The following is a 20,895-nucleotide window of genomic DNA, read 5'->3' on the forward strand; positions in this document are numbered from 1 at the left end:
TGATGCTACTGGGCCACTCTTGGTGATGGACATTGAAGTTCCTCACCCAGAATACATTCTGTGCTCGTGGCACCCTCAGTGCTTCTTTCAATTGCTGTTCAACATGGAGAAGTACTGATTCATCAGCTACGTGGGGACTGCAGGCAGCAATAGGTGGTAATCAGCAGGAGGTTTCCTGCCCCATGATTGACGGTAATGTTGTTACGTCCCAGGACAATTCTCTCCTGACTACATGCCACCATGCTGCCACGCCTGGAGGGTCTATCTTGAGGGTGGGACAAGACATACCCTGGAATGTTGATGGTGGTGTCTGGGACATTGACTGGAAAGTATGATTTGGTGAGTTTATGTCAGGCTGTAACTTGATGAAATGGTGAGACAGTTTTCCAAATTTTGGCTCAAGTCTTCAAATGCTAGTGAGGAGGACTTGAAAGGTGGACAATGCGGGGTTTGCCAGAGGTATTTCTGCCACTTGAGTTGACATTGGGTGGTTGTTTAATTCCTTTTAGGCTTCATAGCAGTCTTGTAAATGACTTGCTGGACCACTTCGGAGTCAATCACATTACTGTGGCTCTGGAGTCACGTATAGGCCAGACATTGTAAGGATGGCAGATTTCCTTCCCAAAAGGACGTTAGTGAATGAAATGGGTTTTTATGAAAATGAACAATGATTCCATGATCACCTTGATTGAGACTAGCATTTACTTCCAGATTTATTTACTGAATTTAAATGTCATCAGCTTCCATGATGGGATTTGAACCCATCTCTCTAGAGCATCAGCCTGGGTGTATGAATTTCTAGTCCAGGAACATTACAACAGAACAGCTTCCTTCTTATATGCCTTTTACTCTTCCACCTACACATCCCAAAACATTATGTTCTGAGTTACTATTACCTGGCACACCTCAAATGCAACAACTAAGATGCAGCTAGAGGAATGAAATGTTACATTTCCCTTTCTGGTTGTGTCACAATCTCATAAGAGTGATCCAGCACTGTGCCAGCTACACAGCCCCAATCTCAGAGGACACATTGAGTTCATAACACACTCACTTCACAACACTATTACTTGCTGTGTCTGATCCTTTGTGTGTTCTAGGTGGATGAATGTGTTTGACATTGAGCCAGTCAACTAAATCAAGAATCACACTTAGATGTTTAGTTTAATCAGAGTTTATTTATATGACGATCTAAACTGGCTCAGACATCATTTTAATAAAATTTGCTTAACAAGACAAAATATCTTTCATGATTTCTCTAAATTGCAGCAATTATGAATACATACTCATATTTTTAACATTTTAATACCACAGTCACACAGGAACACTTAGTTATATTGTGCTTTGAACTTCAAAGCCATTCTGTTGATTCTACATGAAATTTAGTCAATTCCTAATATGTATTATGAGATGTAAACCAACCCAGCAATAAACATTAACACTCAGGTCCAGTATGAAGTTTGCATTGAAATAATCTCTTCACTCTACTAACCAGAGGTAACACAGTGGTGTAGTGGTTAGCACTGCTACCTCACAGCATGAGGAACCCAGGTTCAATTCCCAGCTTGGGTCATTCTCTGTGTGGGATTTGCACGTTCTCCGTGTGTCTGCGTGGGTTTCCTCCCAGTGCTCTGGTTTCCTTCCACAATCCAAAGACATGCTGGTTAGGTACATTGGCCATACTAAATTCTCCCTCAGTATACCTGAACAGACACTGGAATGTGGCGATGAGGAAATTGTCACAGTAGCTTTTTTGCTGTGTTAATGCAACTTACTTATGACTAATAAATAAACTTTGCATGTTGATTTCTCTGATTCATTGAAGCTTTGAATTGCTGGAATTTTGCTAAGTATTTAAGAAAGGCATTTAGAAGATTAAATCTGCGAAAGCTAACTTTAATATAAGTTGTTACATACCATTTAACAGCATATAAAAACTACTGAATGGATGTTGTTTTACAATAGACACTCAAAAGCTTTTTTTAAATAATGCAATTCATTGTGGCATTTCATCACATTTTACAGGATGAAAACATTGTAACAAGATGACTAATTCGAACATACAACTAGGCGTGATCTTATCAGCTGTTCCTGCCTCACTCCTGCTGCAGCAAGTTCAGAGAATTTGGTACCCAAGCAAATCTCCGTCCACTGCAGTGGGATGGGAAATCTTGCTGGTGTGAATGGCTGTTACAACAGTGTAATGCTATTAGGTCAGTGAATTGGTAACGGATGCAAAAATAGTAAATGGATTACTAGCCTTTTCTAGTAGTGATTTTACCCTTCAACAGGTAGTGAAGTAATTCTTCCCCACAAGTGATTTCTTGGCTTATTTTGTGAACATCTAAGGTATACAGCCCATAAAGTTTATTTCCAATTTTATGTTTGTTGTATTACCAGATCTCTGTTAGGATGGCAGGACTATTACAATTGGGCTCACTGCCCTGGGAAGAGAAAAGAATAAATGCCCAATATTTTATTCTTGCTTCCTATTCATTGGTCTTTGCAGGAAGAGCAGTGTTGGATGCCAGCCTGCCAGCACTCCTTTAACAATGTTCATTGTGGAAGCACGCTCCAGCAGGGAGTCACCATTCGAGGGAAATCTGGTCCTACTCCCTGGTTTACATCTCTGAAAGGTAATCAGAACTATTAATAGCTAAGTTTAATCCCGTAAATTCCCTTTCTTGTGCCTCAATCATTATTTGAAGATGTGGCTAGACTTGTGGCTGTCAAAGGCAGGACTTTAACTGTGTGCAGGAGATATAGAGAAATAAATTATGTTGGTGCAGAGTTAAAGTCAACCTCCAGCTGCTCTTAGCTCCACTGATGCTTAAAATTGGACAAAGCTCTTCTCTGGACCCTAACCCATCACGCTGTTTCAATGAGAACCCTGTGCATTGTGATGCTGAGACACACAGACAGGGAATACCCCAGACTGGATCCTGTGACAATCAGAGTCTGCTGGTTTCAGTTGCATAATTGCAGACATACTAAAATTATGCTCAGCAATCTGCAGCTACACAGAGAAAATGTTCAGGTCAGGGCTTCTAGACCAAAGTGCATTACCGGTTTAATCTTGATATTCAAGCAGTCAATGTCAAAACCTTTGTGGATGATGACAACCATGATTGTTGGCAGTTTCATGCATTTGGATGTTGTCTAAATTTGCACTGGGGGAGCAGTGGAGGATCCCACATTAGAATATTCACAATAAATTAAACTAAAAGATAGCATTTAATAAATTCTAAATGCACTAAATTCACAGTGCTTACAATCACACAAATTAACATTATCATCTGTTTATCTTTTGATTTATTTAGCTCTCACTTCTGACTGGAACTGTGGTGCTTAAAGACTGATTATAAGTAAGAACTAAAGTGAAAAACAGATTGGTGAACTGCTTGACTTCCAAACAAATTGAATTCAGATTATTTGCTAAGGGGAAAATGCAACTGGACCAGTCAGAAACATAATTTTCCTCTTGACTGGAACATAAAATAAGTACTGGCTGTCATGGTTTTAAGCAAGTATAGTCATCTGCAGTTGACGTGTACATGTAGCATTCTGCACAGCTATTTGTAAAAGATATTGTTTTAATGTAACAAGTTTTTGTTGTCAGCAAAGAGACAACAACCAGATGGTTTGTACATTGCTTTACATATTACATTTTGTCAGTGAAGATGGTAATACGATACTCCACAGTTGCTTCTTGTTTGAGTGCTTGATTTCAGTTTGAAGAACAGTATCAATTCTGCTTTCTATATATAACAGTAATTATGTTTCTGACTACCCCCGGGCATTGCCACTTTGCCCCTTGGACATTTCCAGGGGGCCAGTCTGGCACTACCAGGCTGTAAATGCCTAGTGGGCGCCTCCATGACTTCAGACCCGCTGAGTGGCCTCCGCGGCCCACCCCTTCACTCTAGCAGGGTCATGTCTTTAGCTCCCCGTTAGTGGAGAACTGTTGTAAACTTTGCTCAAGTGAACCACTCCTGGCAGTGGGGGAGAGGCTAGCGGCCCCCAGGCTTCAGCCCAGGGCCCACCAATGATATTTAAATACTCATTGAAATGTTTAAAGTAACTCCACACCGTTTTCCTGTGTGGGGCTGACGTCGCCTGAAATCCAGGTCCTGGAGATGTGTGGAGGCCATGGCACCCAGCTGGGAGTCCACTAAATGGTTCTGCTTATGTCTCCTGGCCTTGTTAGAACAGTGCAATCGGCTGGGGGAATTGTCCCCTATATTCCTAAAACTTATTCCATGTTATACATTATTTTATAGAAAGCCAGGGCAATAAATTGCATTATGATTGTGCAACTTTGAAACATGCAGTATTTAACATGGAATTGGAGGGCCAGCCATGGCTCAGATTCTCAATGTCCAAAAGATTCATTGATCCATAAGAATATGTTTGCTCTCTGTACTGTTCAACCATCACACAAAAAATCTATTTTATTTTGATTGTTGTTACAGGCAACTTATCTTTCACCAGCTGTGGATTACTATAATTTCCATGGGAATTTTCCTCCTTCCAAAGCAGTGTGAATGTATCATGGAGTTGCGATCAGAAGTTTCCATTTGGTTTGTCGTTGTAGTGTACCACGAGAGAAACTGGTGGCTTTGTAATTTCACACGAAAGCTCTTTGTCTGCATCTTTTTGATTGTTATCAGACCGGCTTTTATACACTGATGTGCGTTGAGCAATAGAGGCCTTTAGGAAGCTGGTGGTGTTCTTTCTTCGATCATTCTTGAAAGTCCTAGACAGGCTTTTGGTGCTCGTGCCAATGGGTAAATTCTGACAGATCAGCAGTGCCTTAAAACATCTGTAGAACTAGACAAATTAAAATAAATGATCAGAACATTCGAGTAAATCTTCAACAGTTAGCAGAATTAGTGCTTTAGTGGTGACATTATCTGTGAATTAAGTCCAATTTGGCACTCACATAAAGATCTGTGGCGCAAGCTAATACGTTAGCAAATACATACATCAAACTTCTGGCACTTTCCGTTACACCTTTTACATGAAGAACAGTGATTTCTCACCTAATGTTTGTTTGACTTTCCATTATTTTCTTCTCCATTGATGTCTTTCCATACTTCAAAGTGTGTAACCTGCCCTCAGGCCTTTCAACTATATCACCTTTCAACAAGTTTTAAGCCTCCCACAAGTAATAACTTATGCCTGAAGCACCATCCGTCATCATAAATCTCATTTGGAAGAAGATGTGTCATAAAAGCTTTGCTGTATTATTTGATTAGAACTTGGACCAGACGGCAAGTAAATCAAACAACTGATCAGCTAAATCTATAAAAGTTAAGTTGACAGAATCAAAGTTGACTTAATTTGTGGGGTATGATTCAGCAATAACAGAAAGGCTATGAAATGCAGCTCCAGGATACCCATTTTTCCAGCATTCTGAGTTCCATTTAAGTTTATTTAATAGTGTCGCAAGTAGGTTTACAAAGAAGTTACTGTGAAAATCACCCAGTTGCCACACTACGGCGCCCGTTTGGATACACTGAGGGAGAATTTAGCAAGACCAATGCACCTAGCCCACACAGCCTTCAGAGTGTGGGAGGAAACCAGAGCAGACACGGGGAGAATGTGTAACTCTACACAGACAGTGATCCAAGCCAGGAATCCTACCCGTGTCCCTGGTGCTGTGAGGCAGCAGTGTTAACCACTGTGCCACTGTGCTGCCCATTTGCTTTTAAAGTGACAGACCAGATGCATGCGCGTGTTTGGCTGTTCTGGTTGCCGCTTGGGTGAGGTTGTTGGTGTAAACAAAACGAGAGTTGGCTGGAGTTATGCAGAGTAAGTGGATCATGACATCAATCAACATCCAGTGCTACGATGATACCATCGCTGCCATTTTAGAGCTCAACACTCTAGCCAACACTGTCTCTTAAACATGCACAGCTAAACACCTGTTTAGCATGTAAATTGCTGCTTAATTTCTACTAGTTCTTGTTGCGATTGTAGAAGTGTTTTTTGGTTTCTAGAATCATTTAAGTCTCCAGGGAATGGCGTGACGCATGAGGTAGAACTTTGTTTTAACTTCAAGGATTTGATAGAAATCACCTCCTTCTAGACATGATTGCAATAGTTTGCACCCCTCTTTGCTCACAGTATGATAGCGAGAGTGACACAGAGCCGGGAAAGTTGCCGGAAGGAGGCGGAGGAGGAGGGGGTAAAAGGGCTCTCAATAGGAGGCCATTCCTATCCAGGGCATTCCATGAGCAATTCTCCTCCTCAAATCTCAATGAGGAACAATGTGTTAAAACTTCTCTATTTCTCTAAGGATGTCCTCAGCGAAATCTGTCACCTGCAGCAGCCTCAGAGCCAGGTGAGGACTGTATTGCCAGTGGCTGTGAAAGTGATTTATTTTGCATCTGACTCCTTCTAGGCTGAAGCAGGTGATATTTACAATATCTCCAAGTCCTGTGTTCATTTTTGCATGATGGAGGTAATTGAAACTCTGAATTTCAAGAGAGCTAAATACCTTTCATTCCCTCCAGCTAGAATGACCAAGCCGCTTTATAAAGTTTACAAGTTTCTCTCAGTGCATAGTGCAATTAATTGCATGCACATCACTTTGTGAATGCTGTGTGTCTATTCTGACATGATATATTGGAAAGTCTACCTCACTCAGAAGGAGTTGAGTAGATTCTGCATGACTTGTGCCTTTTATTGTAGAGATCATGTTCATGAAACTCAGGAGGGCTGTGCGCAGCTGTTGGCTAGAGATCAGAACTGCTCCAAGGAGGATCTTCACGAACAAGACAGAGTTTGAAGGACCTTATGACTGAGTGTGATCACCAAAATTTGAGTGGACTGCTGAGCCAAATCGTAAGAGCAGTCTTAGTTGTATATGCCATTTACTGTGCAACTTATAGTTCACATTCAATCAAAATGTGCTTGTTTGAGTTAACTGTGTTTGCTTTGTTGACTCTTGTACACTAAAAAAAATCTTTTTTATAGTAAATAGGATTTTGGGGCTACCTTGACACCCATCATCACAGCTATCCGCTTGTACTATCTTCTCAGAGTTTGGCTGAGGCTTCCTAGCCACCCCACTCCCCACCCCATGGATGCTAACTCTCCTCCCTTCAACCCCATGCACCCAGGCCTCCAGTAGTGCTGCGTTGGAAAAGCTTGCAGCTGCTTCTCTGCCATATAGTCTTGTATTTTTTGTCGTTCCTGTGTCAAAGTCACTTCTAGAAAGACTTCCACCCTCTGCTCCAGACAAATCATGTCTCGCAAAAAAGATGAAGTTTGGCTTTAAGTAAAATAGCCGAGCTTGAACTTCTGCCAGCTTCTGAGGATTCTTCCTCCTCTAATCAGGCATATAACCACTCAACAACATGCTTAGCAATGACTGAATGCTGCAATCATTTGAATGAGCAGGCAGAATGAGTTTGCATGCTAGCAGCTTCGGAAATAATGGACTAGGGTTTATTGTTCTCTCAGCACTCATTACAGGGAATTTTTGCAGTAATTGCTTTCAACCTTTAAATAAAAGTTTAAAGAACTCTGCGAGAATCCTTATTGACCCAGCAGATCAGATCAACGAAACAAGTTCTCACTGGAAGCAGCTCATTTTTTTGAAATCCATTATCTGGGAGAAAAGGTCAGAGTTATGTGCTGCTTGCAATCATGGAGATGTGTTTCTGAATGACAGGAGTGTCCAGGTTTGAGTGTCCTATTTGTACAAGATACCACACTTACTGTCAAAATGCAAACCATTAAATACTGATGAGCTGGAACGACTGTCAAAGCTGATTTTGAAATTAATGACCCGCAAAAGTTGCTTGTCAGCCCCACACATGATTAGGCTTTGAAAAATTATTGCTTTGACAGCAGTCATGCTGTAACCAACTTATTCAAAAAACATGTAAACCTTATTGAAGAATCACATATACAATCAGACATAATAATGGTGCTGATTTTACAATCAACATAGTGGCTCGGCTAACCCCGCTATTATAGAGTATATCACTAAGCAACTTCTGTAACTGCACAGCCATAGGTAAATCTGGATAACAGCAAGCTGCTGGTAGGAATTCTCCAGCATTCATGTCCCGTTGCTGCTGCCAATGAGAACAGAGATTTTGGTGCTCAGCCTGATCTCCATCCATTGCGGTGGGATTGGAAAATCCCAGCTGTGGGCGAGGTCAGAGAATCTGGCCCATAGTCCACATTATCTTACTGTTCCAGAGGCTCTGGTAAAACAGTACCTGACAGACAGATGTGACATTGAAATGCATGGAGCATGTTAAGCCCTCACAAATCTACCCTTGTATTCAACAGTCTACCTGTCGTAGATACATCAGTCCATTACAGCATCAGGTGGAGTAATCACTGTAGAATTCTTCTGGTGACAAAGTCCAATTTTCACAATGAGCACTCTCCATTGTGTTGTCTTGCGCCTTCACTGTGCTAAATAGAATGGATTCAAAACTGGTCTAACCTCTGAAAGCAGCAGCGTAATCTCATAGCACAGCATATCCCCTCACTCTATATGATCATGAAGCCAGGGACCCAACTCTACTTCAACGGGCAGTATAGGAGAGCATGCGAGTATCACCAGGGCTAGCTAAAAAGGAAGTGCAGAGTAAAGCTACAACACAGAACTATGTGCATGCTATACAGTGGAAGCACTAGAAACAAGGCAAAACAATCATACCAACAGAATAGGTCAACATTTCACAGCTCTGTCACTTCTGCACATGGTACTGGTCAATTAAACTATTTGTTGAAGGAGAAAGTTCAATGGAGCCCAACAGGTCAATGCAAAAGTCTAAGCTGGAGTGTTTCCAACCTTCTTCAGCCAGAAGGATCAAGTCCAATTTAGTCTCCTTCTGAGGACACAGCATCACAAGTGCCAGTCTTCAACTGATCTGATTCATGCCTTGTGAGATTAAGAAATGGTTAAGTGCTTGGGAGACAGCTGAGACCATGAGTCTCAAAGAAATCTGGCTGTCTTGCTGAATACTTGTGCTCCATAACCAGTGATGTATCTAGCCAAGTTGTTCCAGTACAGCTACAGCACTGACATCACCAACAAAGTGGAAATTGCCCCAAAATGTCCTATCCGCAGAAAGTAGAAGAAAATCCAATCTGACTAATTTCCATCCCATCAGTTTACTCTCAAAACTCAGCAAAGTAACAGAAGGTGTCATTGATAGTGCTACATATCAGCACTTAAACTGCACTGACCTGCTCACCCATGCTCAGTTTGAGGCTCATTTCAGCCTCAATTAAAACCATAACAAAAGGGAGAAATTCCAGAGGTGAGGAGAGAGTGTCAATCCTTGACATCAAGGCAGACTGAATCAGTTTTGCATCAAAGAAATCTAGCAAATTTATGCCAGTGGAAGTTTGGGAAAACTCTTCAAGGGGTTCCAACTAATGGAAAGAAAGATTGTAATGGCTGTTGGATGCTCATCATCTCCCTCATGGCCAGAGAGGAATTGAAAATTTGGGTCAGAGCCCCTGCAATCTCCTCCTTTACCTCCCACAGCAGCCTAGGACACAATTTATCTGGACTTGGAAATTTATTTCTTACTTATCTTATTTAAGGCTGCCAACACCTCCAATGCCTTGTCCTTTCCTATTTCAATTTGCTCAAGAACCATACAATCTGTTTTCCTGAATTCAACACATTGTCCTCATTTTCTTGGGTGAAGACAGATGTGAGTATTCATTCAACACTCTACCAATGTCTTCTGGCTCCACTCACAAATTGCCCCCTTGGTCCTAATGGGCCCTACTCTTTCCCTGGTTATCCTCTTCCCATTGATATACTTATGGTGCATATATGGGGAAATCACTAATTGATCTCTTTGTGGAGCTCGTTGAATATGAATTCCTTAGAACTCATCACCTAAGCCCTTTATAAGGCAGGCACCGGGAAGGGTCTGCAGAACTATGTCCTGGATAGGAGTTGTGTATGTAGACCATGGAGCAGTGGCTTTATTTTGTGTTTAACAATCAATGCCGCTCCTTTCCAGTCAGGGTTTCTGATTTATTAGAAGAACAATTCTCATCGGGACATAGAGTCAAACAAGTTTACAGCATAGAAACAGGCTCTTCGGCCCAACTTGTCCATGCCGCCCAGTTTTTACCACTAAGCGAGTCCCAATTGCCTGCATTTGGCCCATATCCCTCTACACGCACCTTACTCATGTAACTATCTAAATGCTTTTTAAAAGGCAAAATTGCACCTATCTCACTACTACCTCTGGCAGCTTGTTCCAGACACTCACCACAACCTGTGTGAAAAAAATGCCCCCTGGACATTTTTGTACTCTCCCCTCTCACCTTAAACCAATGCCCTCTAGTTTTAGACTCCCCTGCCTTTGGGAAAAGTTGTTGACTATCCATCTTATCTATGCCTCTCATTATTTTATAGATCTCTATAAGATTACCCTTCAGCCTCCTACACATTAGGAAAAAATGGCCCGATCTATCCAGTCTCTCTTTATAATTCAATCCATCAAGTCCCTGTAGTGTCCTAGTAAATTATTCTGCACTCTTTCTAGTTCAATAATATCCTTTCTATAATTGGGTGACCAGAACTGTACACAATAATCCAAGTGTGGCCTTACCAATGTCTTGTACAACTTCAACAAGACGTCCCAACTCCTGTATTCAATGTTCTGATCAATAAAACCAAGCATGCTGAATGCCTTCTTTATCACTCTGTCCACCAGTGACTCTACTTTCAAGGAGCTATGAACCTGTACTACTAGATCTCTTTGTTCTTTAACTCTCCCCAACACCCTCCATTAACTGAGTAAGTCCTGCCCTGGTTCAATCTATCAAAATGCATCACCTCACATTTATCTAAATTAAGTTCCATGTGCCATTCGTCAGCCACTGGCCCAATTGATCAGATCCCATTGCAATCCTAGATAACCTTCTTCACTGTCCGCTATGCCATCAATCTTGGTGTCATCTGCAAACTTACTAACCATGCTTTTTAAATTCTCATCCAAATCATTAATCTAAATGACAAATAACAATGGACCCAGCACTGATCCCTGAAGCACACCGCTGGTCACAGGTCTCCTGTTTGAAAAACAACCCTCTACAAGCACCCTCTGGCTCTGTTGTCAAGTCAATTTTGTATCCAATTGGCTCCCTTACCCTGAATCCCATGAGATTTAGCCTTATGCAACAGCCCACCATGCAGCACCTAGTCAAAGGCTTTGCTAAAGTCCATGTAGACAACATTGATTGCCCTGCCCTTATCTATCTTCTTGGTTACCCTTTCAAAAAACTCAATCAAATTTGTGAGACATGATTTTCCACTCACAAAGCCATGCTAACTATCCCTAATCATTCCTTGCATCTCTAAATGCCTGTAGATCCTGTCTCTTAGGATAACTTCTAACAACTTACCCACTATAGACATTTGGCTCACTGGCCTGTAGTTCCCAGACATTTTTTTTCTGATGAAAGTAAGTTTAATAGAGGAACACAATGGTGCTGGAAAATGGTAACAGAGTATCCATTCATTTGTAAATATTGTGATGAACTGAGGTTCCTTGTTGTAATTTTAATCTACTTTGGGGAGATCAGATTGAAATGTCTACATTGTAATAATCAAATCCCCAGGGCATTGTGTTATTTGCCAGATGAAAAGACTTGTGATTAAACATGTAAACCATATAATCAATTAAATTGTTAAAACACGCTTTCAGTTTTGTAGCACACTACTATGCTTTTTAAACTTCTTGAATAATACATTTTTGGATGTCAGAAGAAGATAGAAAAGGCAGACAGGTTGTTGCTCCTCAAAAAGAGTCGGCAAGGAGCTGTGGAGCTTGACATGGAGAAGACAATGCTTCACAGAGACTCTGTCTGGGACCAGGGCTGAGTACACACTCAAGAGTTTGTTCAAAATAGGTAGGGGCGAAAATGAGAAAAGATTAATAGTCACAACAGTCATGTAACATTTGAACATAACATCATCTGCCCTGTATTTGACCCTCATTTGTCTTCTGGCAGTCCCTTCTAATTAAGTGATACAAGGAAGCACCCTGCATAGTTAATGCCTGGCAATAATGAAGTTAATTTCTTATTATAAAATCAGCCCAAAAGCCACCCTTTTAGGTGGAGAAATGATGCAAGCTAGACACCAGGGCAATGAAATTCTGCTCTATTACCCCAGGCTTTTAGTGCTATGAATGTGGTTTTGCCTCATAAGAGACAATCCTGGCACCCTGTACACAGTTTTGGTACGAGCCACACCTGATGCTATTTTGGTAAGAGTAATGGAATGCTTGCAATGAGTGTCTGCTGGAAGTGTGCAGAGTAGGCAGATCATGATGTCAGTAATGTGGATTTGATGTAGGTCCTGCCATTTTGGAGCTCGATCCGCCAGCTAATTTCTTCACTTAAAAGGTCAGAGCTGAACATGAAGAAACGGACCCAAGCAGTGTAATTTTAAGGGATGGTCAAATGGGTGAGTTGCTGATGATTTTTATTGGTGCTTGCTGGGGTTGTGGGAGCGTTGGTTGACTTTTAGAGTTCTTTAAACTTGTTCAAGTCTACAAGGACTTCAAGGATTCAATCACTTCTCAGCCATTTGGCTCAGATCGAGTGTCAGGTCAGGCTCAAGATGGGCTGAAATGCCTTATCTTGTCAGCTTGGATGGTGTTTGTCTCTCTTGAGGGGACTACAAATTGGATTCAATTGAATTTTGAATTTGGTTTTCAGGGCAAACAAGGATTGGATTTGGGATTGCCCGGTCCATGCTGAACACTGGCTTTGTAACTTTAAGGAATGGAATAAAACATTTTTTAAAATATTAAAAATTTTCCTTCCTGGCACAGGTGCAACAGTTTGCATTTCAGGGAGAATGAGCAGAGGTAAAACAGAGCATGAAAAACTGATGAAAACAGGAGGGAGAAGACAGATTCTGAGAGGGATTCAACTCCCTCAACATCCAGCTAGTATACAGTCATTCTCACTGCAGCATACGGGTCAATGGCTGCTCTCCTGGCAATGCCGTGATGCCCTTATTCTGAGGTAGTCCACTGTGCCAGCTGCATTTGAGCCACTATGTCAAACCAGAAGGTCGCTGGTTTGCTGGACATCAATAGCTGACTGGCAGGAGTTGCTCTGTCAGGGTAAGTCATCCTTCCAATCCCTCTGAACTCTCACCATGGCATCATTTAATTAAACTGCTAATCTCTTCAGGGATCTCACACAACCATCAGCGGGGAATACTTAGCAACACTGATCTGCTTAGAAAAACAATCACATCACCATCTACCATGCTGCTCACATTCTATCCTCAGCCCGTTCTGGAAAGGGCTCGCCACACGCACATGTTTCCCAGCCTCTGCTCCATCCCTTCCCATCACATTCCTTTCTTTCATTTTCACCCAGCACAAGCTGACCCATAACAGATAGGAAAAGTCCCAGACCAGGGGATGGGAGTGGGTGACATAGTTACGCTCGTGTATTTTGAGGAGTATGTCATTGAACTCACTGGGGAGGACTGAGATTGATATTGGGAGGAAAGTGAGATCAGATTGCCCCAGCAACATACATTCAAAGTCGGTGACATGAAATCTTGTAATCCATCTGCTTGTGAACCAAACTTTCTTCTCTCTTAAAGGAGCCAGTAGATCAAGGCCCACAATGGTAACCAAATTAACACCCAGTCCCCCAGACCATGTCAGATGAGAGACCAGAGAAGAACTGTCACAGTGTTCCCCCATATCCTCCACAAGTGCAGAGACACACAACTCAGTGGGACATAGACTTAGATTAGCCTTGGGCTTTCCTACTGGAGGACACCTCATATCCCTGCAGCAGTCAGAGACAGGGACAGCGCAGATTTTAGGGCTGCTGGAGACCAGACAGTTGATGAGTCCAAGATACGTGATGAGCCTCTGTGAGTGGTCGCTAACTCAATGCTGGAGATACAAAGACAGGTGGTAGAACATCAAGTGGACATGAGGCAGTCATTCAGCAACCGACAGAGAAGGATGGAGGGGTTTGTCTGTATTCTATCTGGCACCATGGTTCCAAAACACAGACAACACAGTGCCACCATAGCAAGGATGGCAACCACTGTGGAAGCCTTAGTTCAGCAGGTCTTGTTGGATTTGCACTAGACACCATTAATCTCCAAGTGAAGGTGTGATTATGTACATTTGAATTCTTTTACTTTAAGAGCTAGTCATTTTCTGCTCAATGATAGTGGGAGGGAATCTTCAGCCACCTAGCAGTGGTGGAAGGCGGCGTGTTGTTGATGTTTGAGAGCAGGGGAGATCCAGAGGATTGGAGAATAGCCAGTGCTGTTCCTTTGTTTAAGAAGGGTAGCAAGAATAATAGATAATTACAGGCTGGTGAGCCTTACATCAATGGTAGGGAAATTATTGGAGAGGCAGGATTTATTCCCACTTGAAAATAAGTGGACATACAAGTGAGAGGTCGTGTCTCACTAACTTGATAGGGTTTCTCGAGGAAGTGACAAAGATGATTGATGAAGGTAGGGCAATGGATGTTGTCTACATGGACTTCAGTAAGGTCTTTGACAATGTCCCTCATGGCAGCCAGGTGCAGGAGGTGAAGCTGCATGGGATCAGAGGTGAGCTGACAAGGTGGATACAAAAATGGCTTGGTCAAAGAAGATGGAAGGTAGCAGTGGAAGGATACATTTCTGAATGGAGGGCTGTGACAAGCGGTGTTCTTCAGCGATCAATACTGGGACCTTTGCTGCTTGTAATATATATATATAATGATTTGGAGGAAAATGTAACTGGATTGATTAGTAAGTTTGCAGATGACACAAAGGTTGGTGGATTCACGGATAACGATGAGGATCATCAGAGGATATAGATCAGTTGAAGACTTGGGCAGAGAGGTGGCAGATGGAATTTAATCTGGACAAATGTGATGTAATGCATTTTGGAAGGTCTAATACAAAGGGGAAATGTACAGTAAATGGCAGAACTATTAAGAGTATTGATAAGCAAAGGGATCTGGGTGTACAGGTATATAGATCAGTGAAAGTGGCAACACAGATGGAGGAGGTAGTCAAGAAGGCATATGGCATGCTTGCCTTCATCAGCTGGGGCACTGAGTTTAAAAATTGGCAAGTCATGTCGCAGCTTTATGGAACCTTAGTTGGGTCGGACTTGGAATATAGTGTTCAATTCTGGTTGCCACACTACCAGAAGGATGCAGATGCTTTGGAGAGGGTACAAAAAAGATTTATCAGGATGTTACCTGGTATGGAGGGCACCAGTTATGAGGAGAGGTTGGAGAAACTTGGTTTGTTTTCACTGGAATGACGGAGGTTAAGGGGTGACCTATAGAAGTTGACAGGATTATGAGAGGCATGGATAGGGTGGATATTCAGAAGCTTTGTCCCAGGCTGGAAGAGTCAATTATTAGGGGGCACAGGTTTAAGGTGTGAGGGGCAAGGTTTAATGGAGATGTAAGGGGTGGTGAGTGCCTGGAACTCATTGCCGGGGGAGGTTGTGGAAACCAATACGGTAATGCCTTTTAAGGGGTGTCTTGACAAGTACATGAATAGGATGAGAATAAAGGGATATGGTCCCCGGAAGGGTAGGGGGTTTTAGTTAAATCGGGCAGCATGGTCAGTTCAGGGTTGAAGGGCCGAAGGGTCTGTTCCTGTGCTGTAATTTTCTTTGTTCTTTGAACCAAGGCCTCCATGGTGATTGTCAACCTTGCTATGATGACTCTGTGTGTTGTTCACTGGCGGTGGGATTATCTGGTCTCGCTGCCGTCAACGGGATTTCCTATTGATGCCATCCCACACTGCCGCAAAACCCATGGATGGCGGTGCGCTGCTGGCAGTGCCGGAGGATCCTGCTGGCGTGAATGGCCGGAGAATTCTGGTCAATGTCCCTCTGTGAGATCCACATTCATTCAACCTCACTGAAGATAGTTTGTGTGATGTCAGGGAGATGTGTTAAAATTTTTTTATCAGAAGTACGTGACGATTGTGCTTGTAGCCTGTTTATCCTCATGACACACCCTGTGTGAGGCCATTTTGTTTTCCTTTGTACCTTTTGGTACTTTATTCCTAATCAAAAAAGCCAGAGTCCCCATGAGGGACAAGCCAGATTCAAGCTGACACGACAAGAACATACATCCCATCTTGGGCTTGATCAAACAAGATCTAAGCTGACGAAATGAGGCATTTCACCATCATCCCAGGCTTGATCCGAGCTTCAGCTTAGCCAAAAGGCCCAGATGGCTTTGAAAAATTGCATCAGGTAAGGCCTCAGTTTAACCTCATTGGCAACCCAGATCACTTGCTTTATCCGAGCACAGGCAAAACATGATCGCAGGCATCAGTACACCCCAAGTACAATAGGTTAGCCACATCCCTGCCTGATCAAGGTATCACCCCTGCTGCCAGCTCGACAGCCTTGAGGGATTGGCAGCAGCTGGTGGAAGTGCTGCTGGAATATACCAGACCACCATTCCAGCACCTTAAAGCAGGCTTGTTCAACTCAATGCAGCCCATCAAACTTGTTTGATATTTGAATGATTTATATTTCAAAAATGCTGTAAAGTTGCTGATGAAAGTGCAGACTTTCTCTTCTCTTCGTTTGCTGATAGGATCACTAGTGAGCCTACCAGCAGCAAGTACAGGGCTGAATTAGTTTGTGATTGGACGAGCAGCAAAGAGTGTAAAGGAAAGGTCCAGGGCCCAGGCTGTGAGGCAGACAGAACGGCAGGGCCAAGGGGAGACTGAGTGACAGGGCCAAAGAGAGTAGGGGTGAAAAGTGAGGCAGACAGAACGGCAGGGCCAAGGGGAGACTGAGTGACTGGAGCAAAGAGAGTAGGGGCTAACCATAAGGCAAACAGAACGCCAGACTTAGGGGGGCCTGAGTGTCAGGGCCAAAGAGAGTAGGGTTGAAAAGTGAGGCAGACAGAACGGCGCTGCACAGGGGAAACTGAGTGTATCACGAGACAGCCAGAGCTAAATAGGTTTTTGTTTTGCAGTTGCACTGTTATCAGGCACACTGTATATAATGTTGTCCATGGCAGATTGTTCCATTTGTTTTAACCATTAGTTGCACAGAAGCAGTATCCAAAGTAGAGGGACAGAAAAAAATGAATGTTTAACTGCAGCTGTGTCCATGATAAGGTAAACTACTGCCTCCAGGTGTTGTTTCTTGTTTTATTATTTCCTTCCAAAATCAGATAGCCAGATTGTAAGGTAATGCACTGCATTGCTAGAGCTAATCCACTTATACTTCTATCATTACTCTGGATTCAATGGGAAAGCCTCTATAATATGAAAGAGGTGCTTTGTGCAGTCCCCCAAATCACATTAGGACCATTGTTAACATTTTGGCTAAGTATCATGACGCACATGCTCTCAGGCATAACTAAAAGAGGGAATGGACGGCTGGTATGACGTGTTACTGAATAAAGCACGGAATTGTTACAGTGATGAAGAAGCCCATTCAGTCCACCATGTCTGCACCGAGATAGAGAAATCTGTTAATGGTTCAAACCTAATCCAGGAGGAACTACTTTATCTTTGAAGATGTACAGTTGATATTGAATTTTCTATTTATAACTGAAAACAAAACAGAGTTACAAAACAAAACGGCATGTTGGACTTCTTAACAACATTACTGCTTCCAATTAGCAAAATGTCGATAGTACATTACACCAGTAAACAGCCAAAGAAACCCTACAATTCACAACTCCAGTTGATTTACGAATGACAATAGTTGCTTTCAAGAGGGAAGTGAAATATAGCTATTACTGTGAGTGTAAACTGAAATACACAGGTGCAAAGGGCAGCTGTACCAATCTACTAATAGCAGTCAATGTTATTCAAGATGTAGTGCATGGGAACGCCAAAATTGACCTGTTTCGCAACCATTCATTAATCATACAGGAAGTGGAAAATTTGTTAAGAAGTGCCCATTTTTGGCAATTAGCCATGGTTAAATCAGACGGTACCCTAATAACTAAAATTCATCACGCAACCAGATGAAAGGACTTCTCATTTTCAAGAAGCCAGTGGTCATTCATCCTATAATTTAGGTACTGTTTCTACATTCCATTTGCTCTAAGTCAAAGCCACTGTGGTGTCGGCGCCTCAATGAAGAGAAAGAGAGACCATGGCTGGAATTTTACTGTCTCAGGAATCAGAGTGGGCGAGGAATGGACAAAGGAAAGGTCTGTTGACCTCAGGCAGGATTTTACGGTTTCCGGACGAGCGAGGCCGTAAATGTCCAACCCAGACGTTTTCAGGTGGATGATCTTTTGTCAGAACTGACATATTTATTTGTGGGTCATGTGCCACAAGTCTGAATATCCACACTCAATGTTCAGAATTACTTAATTGTTGCAGTCAGGTTTCAAGGTTGTGGGGCAGAGGTGGCGGGGGGGGGGGGGGGGGGGGGGGCAGTGAGGGGGAGGGATGTAGTGGGGGAGGCAGGGGTTGGGGAGGTAGGTGCAGAAGTAATGGGGATGAAGGAAAGTTTGGTCACTTTCTTAAGTTATGCAGAGCAAGAAGGTAAGATATTCTTATTGGCCAGATATAAATAACCTGAAAGAAATGTTGTGGATGCATTTTATACTTAGCACATAAACAAATCACTCCAAGTATGGAGTGCCCTGATTGTTATATGTGGTGTAATTTTTTAGGGATTGAATATTTAGTTGGGGACCAAAGGGCATAATCTCAGAATAAGATGTAAAATGGAGATGAGGAGGAATTTCTTCTCTCAGATAGCAGTGAACCTAACAGATCTTTGCACCAAAGATGTCTGTAGAGACTTGGTCATTAAGTATGTTCAACACTGAGATAGATAGATTTTTAATCAGTAAGGGAATCAAGAGTAATGGCCATAAGGCAGGAAAGTGGAGTTCAGGATTATCAGATCAGTCATGAGCTCATTGGGCCCGATTTTACCATCTTGATTCTAAGTGCTGGTTCTAGGTGTAGTACAGATCCGACTTAGAAATCCACTATCAGGCGCCCCCATATGCTCTCAGCCATCTCCAGTCCGATTTGCGCTGTGGGCAGGGTTAGCGCGGCCGGAATGATCGGAGCTCTGAACTGTGCACGCGCAGTTAGAAAAAAAATGGAAAAACTGCACCCGTGTTAGATCGCTCCCAAGCCGCAGAAAGCAGAGAAAGAGAAAGCGGGAGCAAGGGTGTAAAGGGTGTATCTTTGGGGGGGGGGGGGCATGTAAGATGTATCTTCCAGGGGTGGGGGGGGGTTGCAGATGGATTTCTGGGGACAGGCAGATGGATCTCTGGTCGGGGGCAGGGGTGGCAATCGGTCTGGGTAGTTGGGGGGGGGTGGATAAAGGGGGCAGTGATGTGTGTGGGTAGTGGTGGAGGTGGATAAGTGGGACACACACACACACACACACACACACACACACACACATCACTACACCCCCCCCTTATCCACCTCCCACTACCCAGACTGATAGCCACCCTCGCCCCTGTCTCCCCCCACTGATCATCTGCAGAATGGCAGCAGACCCCCCTGCCCTTCACCCCCCGAGAGATCCATGTGCCCCTCCCCCACCCCCCCCAAACAGACATACATCTGACCCACCTCCCTCCTCCCCCCAACCCAAGACAACGATCTGGCCTCACTGCCCTCCACCCCCCTGACAACGAACTTGCCTCACTCCCCCCCCCCCGAGAATGGTCTAGCCTCTCACCCCCTCCCCTCCAGAAGAACATCTCCCCCCACCACAACGATCAGCCCTCCCCCTCAGCATGGTGAGGGAGGGGAGAGAGATAGAGGAGCCAGGCCCGAGGGCTCTGTGTACCTCCCCTCCGCGGGAGTTTACCATTGAATCCAAAACCTTTCCTCAATGGCTTAACTGGCAAACTGGTGACGGTGAAGTTAAAATGGGGAATGGAATACAAGGGCTACTTGCCATCAGTCGATGGATATATGAACATGCAGTTGGCAAACACAGAAAAATATGTTGATGGCATTTTAGTGGGTTACCTTGGAGAAGTTCTAATAAGATGTAACAATGTCCTGTATATCAGAAGAGTTAGGAAGAGGAAGAAGATGGGGAAATGAGAGTTTTTTCTCTTTTCATCCACAGGTTTTAAGTCAGTCCGCCTTGTTGTCCAACGAGGGGCATACACGTGATGGGTCCTCTTGGTTGTTTGAGATTGGCCTAGTGCTTCATGTCGTTAGTGTACGATTAAACTGGACCAGATGCTGGGCAAGACGACAGCTCAGTGACTATCACTGATTGCTGTGCAGACACATGGATTTGGGCCAGTGTCTGTGGGAGTTTGCGCATTCTCCCTGTGCTTGTGTGGGTTTTCTCCGGGTGCTCCGGTTTCCTCCCACACCCCAAAGATGTGCTGTTAGGCTGATTGGCAGGAATAAATTGGCCCTAAGTTCGTTTCCCTCAATGTGGATTGCCATAAAACTATAGATAAGGGTCATGGGTGGAGGGGGGGGACTGGTAATGTTAAAATGGCGGCGCGGGCTCGTTGGGCCGAAGGGCCTGTTTCCCGGGCTGTTTTTGTTCTTTGTTTTATTTGAAGAATAACAATGTGTAGTATTTTTGAGTACTTTTTTAAATTTGGCCGTACGAATATGCTGTATTTGGACTTGCACTGATTAGGTCAAGGGTTTGTACTGTGCTGCAAAGTATAGATGACAAACTATAATTGTTCTAGTTTGACTCTGAATATGTTCAAATGTGAATTCAGGTGGATGTTGAACCAATAAACTAGTTTTTAATCTGAAAAAAGAACAGACCACAATCTGGTCCCCCTCCACCACCAGACAACGATCGGCCCTCCCCCCCCCCCACCACCAGACAACGATCGGCCCTCCCCCCCCCCACCACCAGACAACGATCGGCCCTCCCCCCCCCCACC

General features: G+C 43.4%; 1 protein-coding gene across 1 annotated transcript in view; it reads right to left on the reverse strand.

Moving 5' to 3' along the window:
• Positions 1-1,548: 1,548 nt before the first annotated feature.
• tmtopsa (teleost multiple tissue opsin a) overlaps positions 1,549-20,895 on the reverse strand; it is a 104,812-nt gene continuing 85,465 nt past the window's right edge. Inside the window, exon 4 of the mRNA XM_080185471.1 lies at positions 1,549-4,830. Coding sequence (XP_080041597.1) covers positions 4,564-4,830 — 267 coding nt within the window. The 3' untranslated portion in view covers positions 1,549-4,563. The remainder of the gene's footprint in view (positions 4,831-20,895) is intronic.

Source organism: Carcharhinus amblyrhynchos, chromosome 3, assembly GCF_965287045.1.
Source record: "Carcharhinus amblyrhynchos chromosome 3, sCarAmb.v2.hapA, whole genome shotgun sequence".
Taxonomy (NCBI): Eukaryota; Metazoa; Chordata; class Chondrichthyes; order Carcharhiniformes; family Carcharhinidae; genus Carcharhinus; species Carcharhinus amblyrhynchos.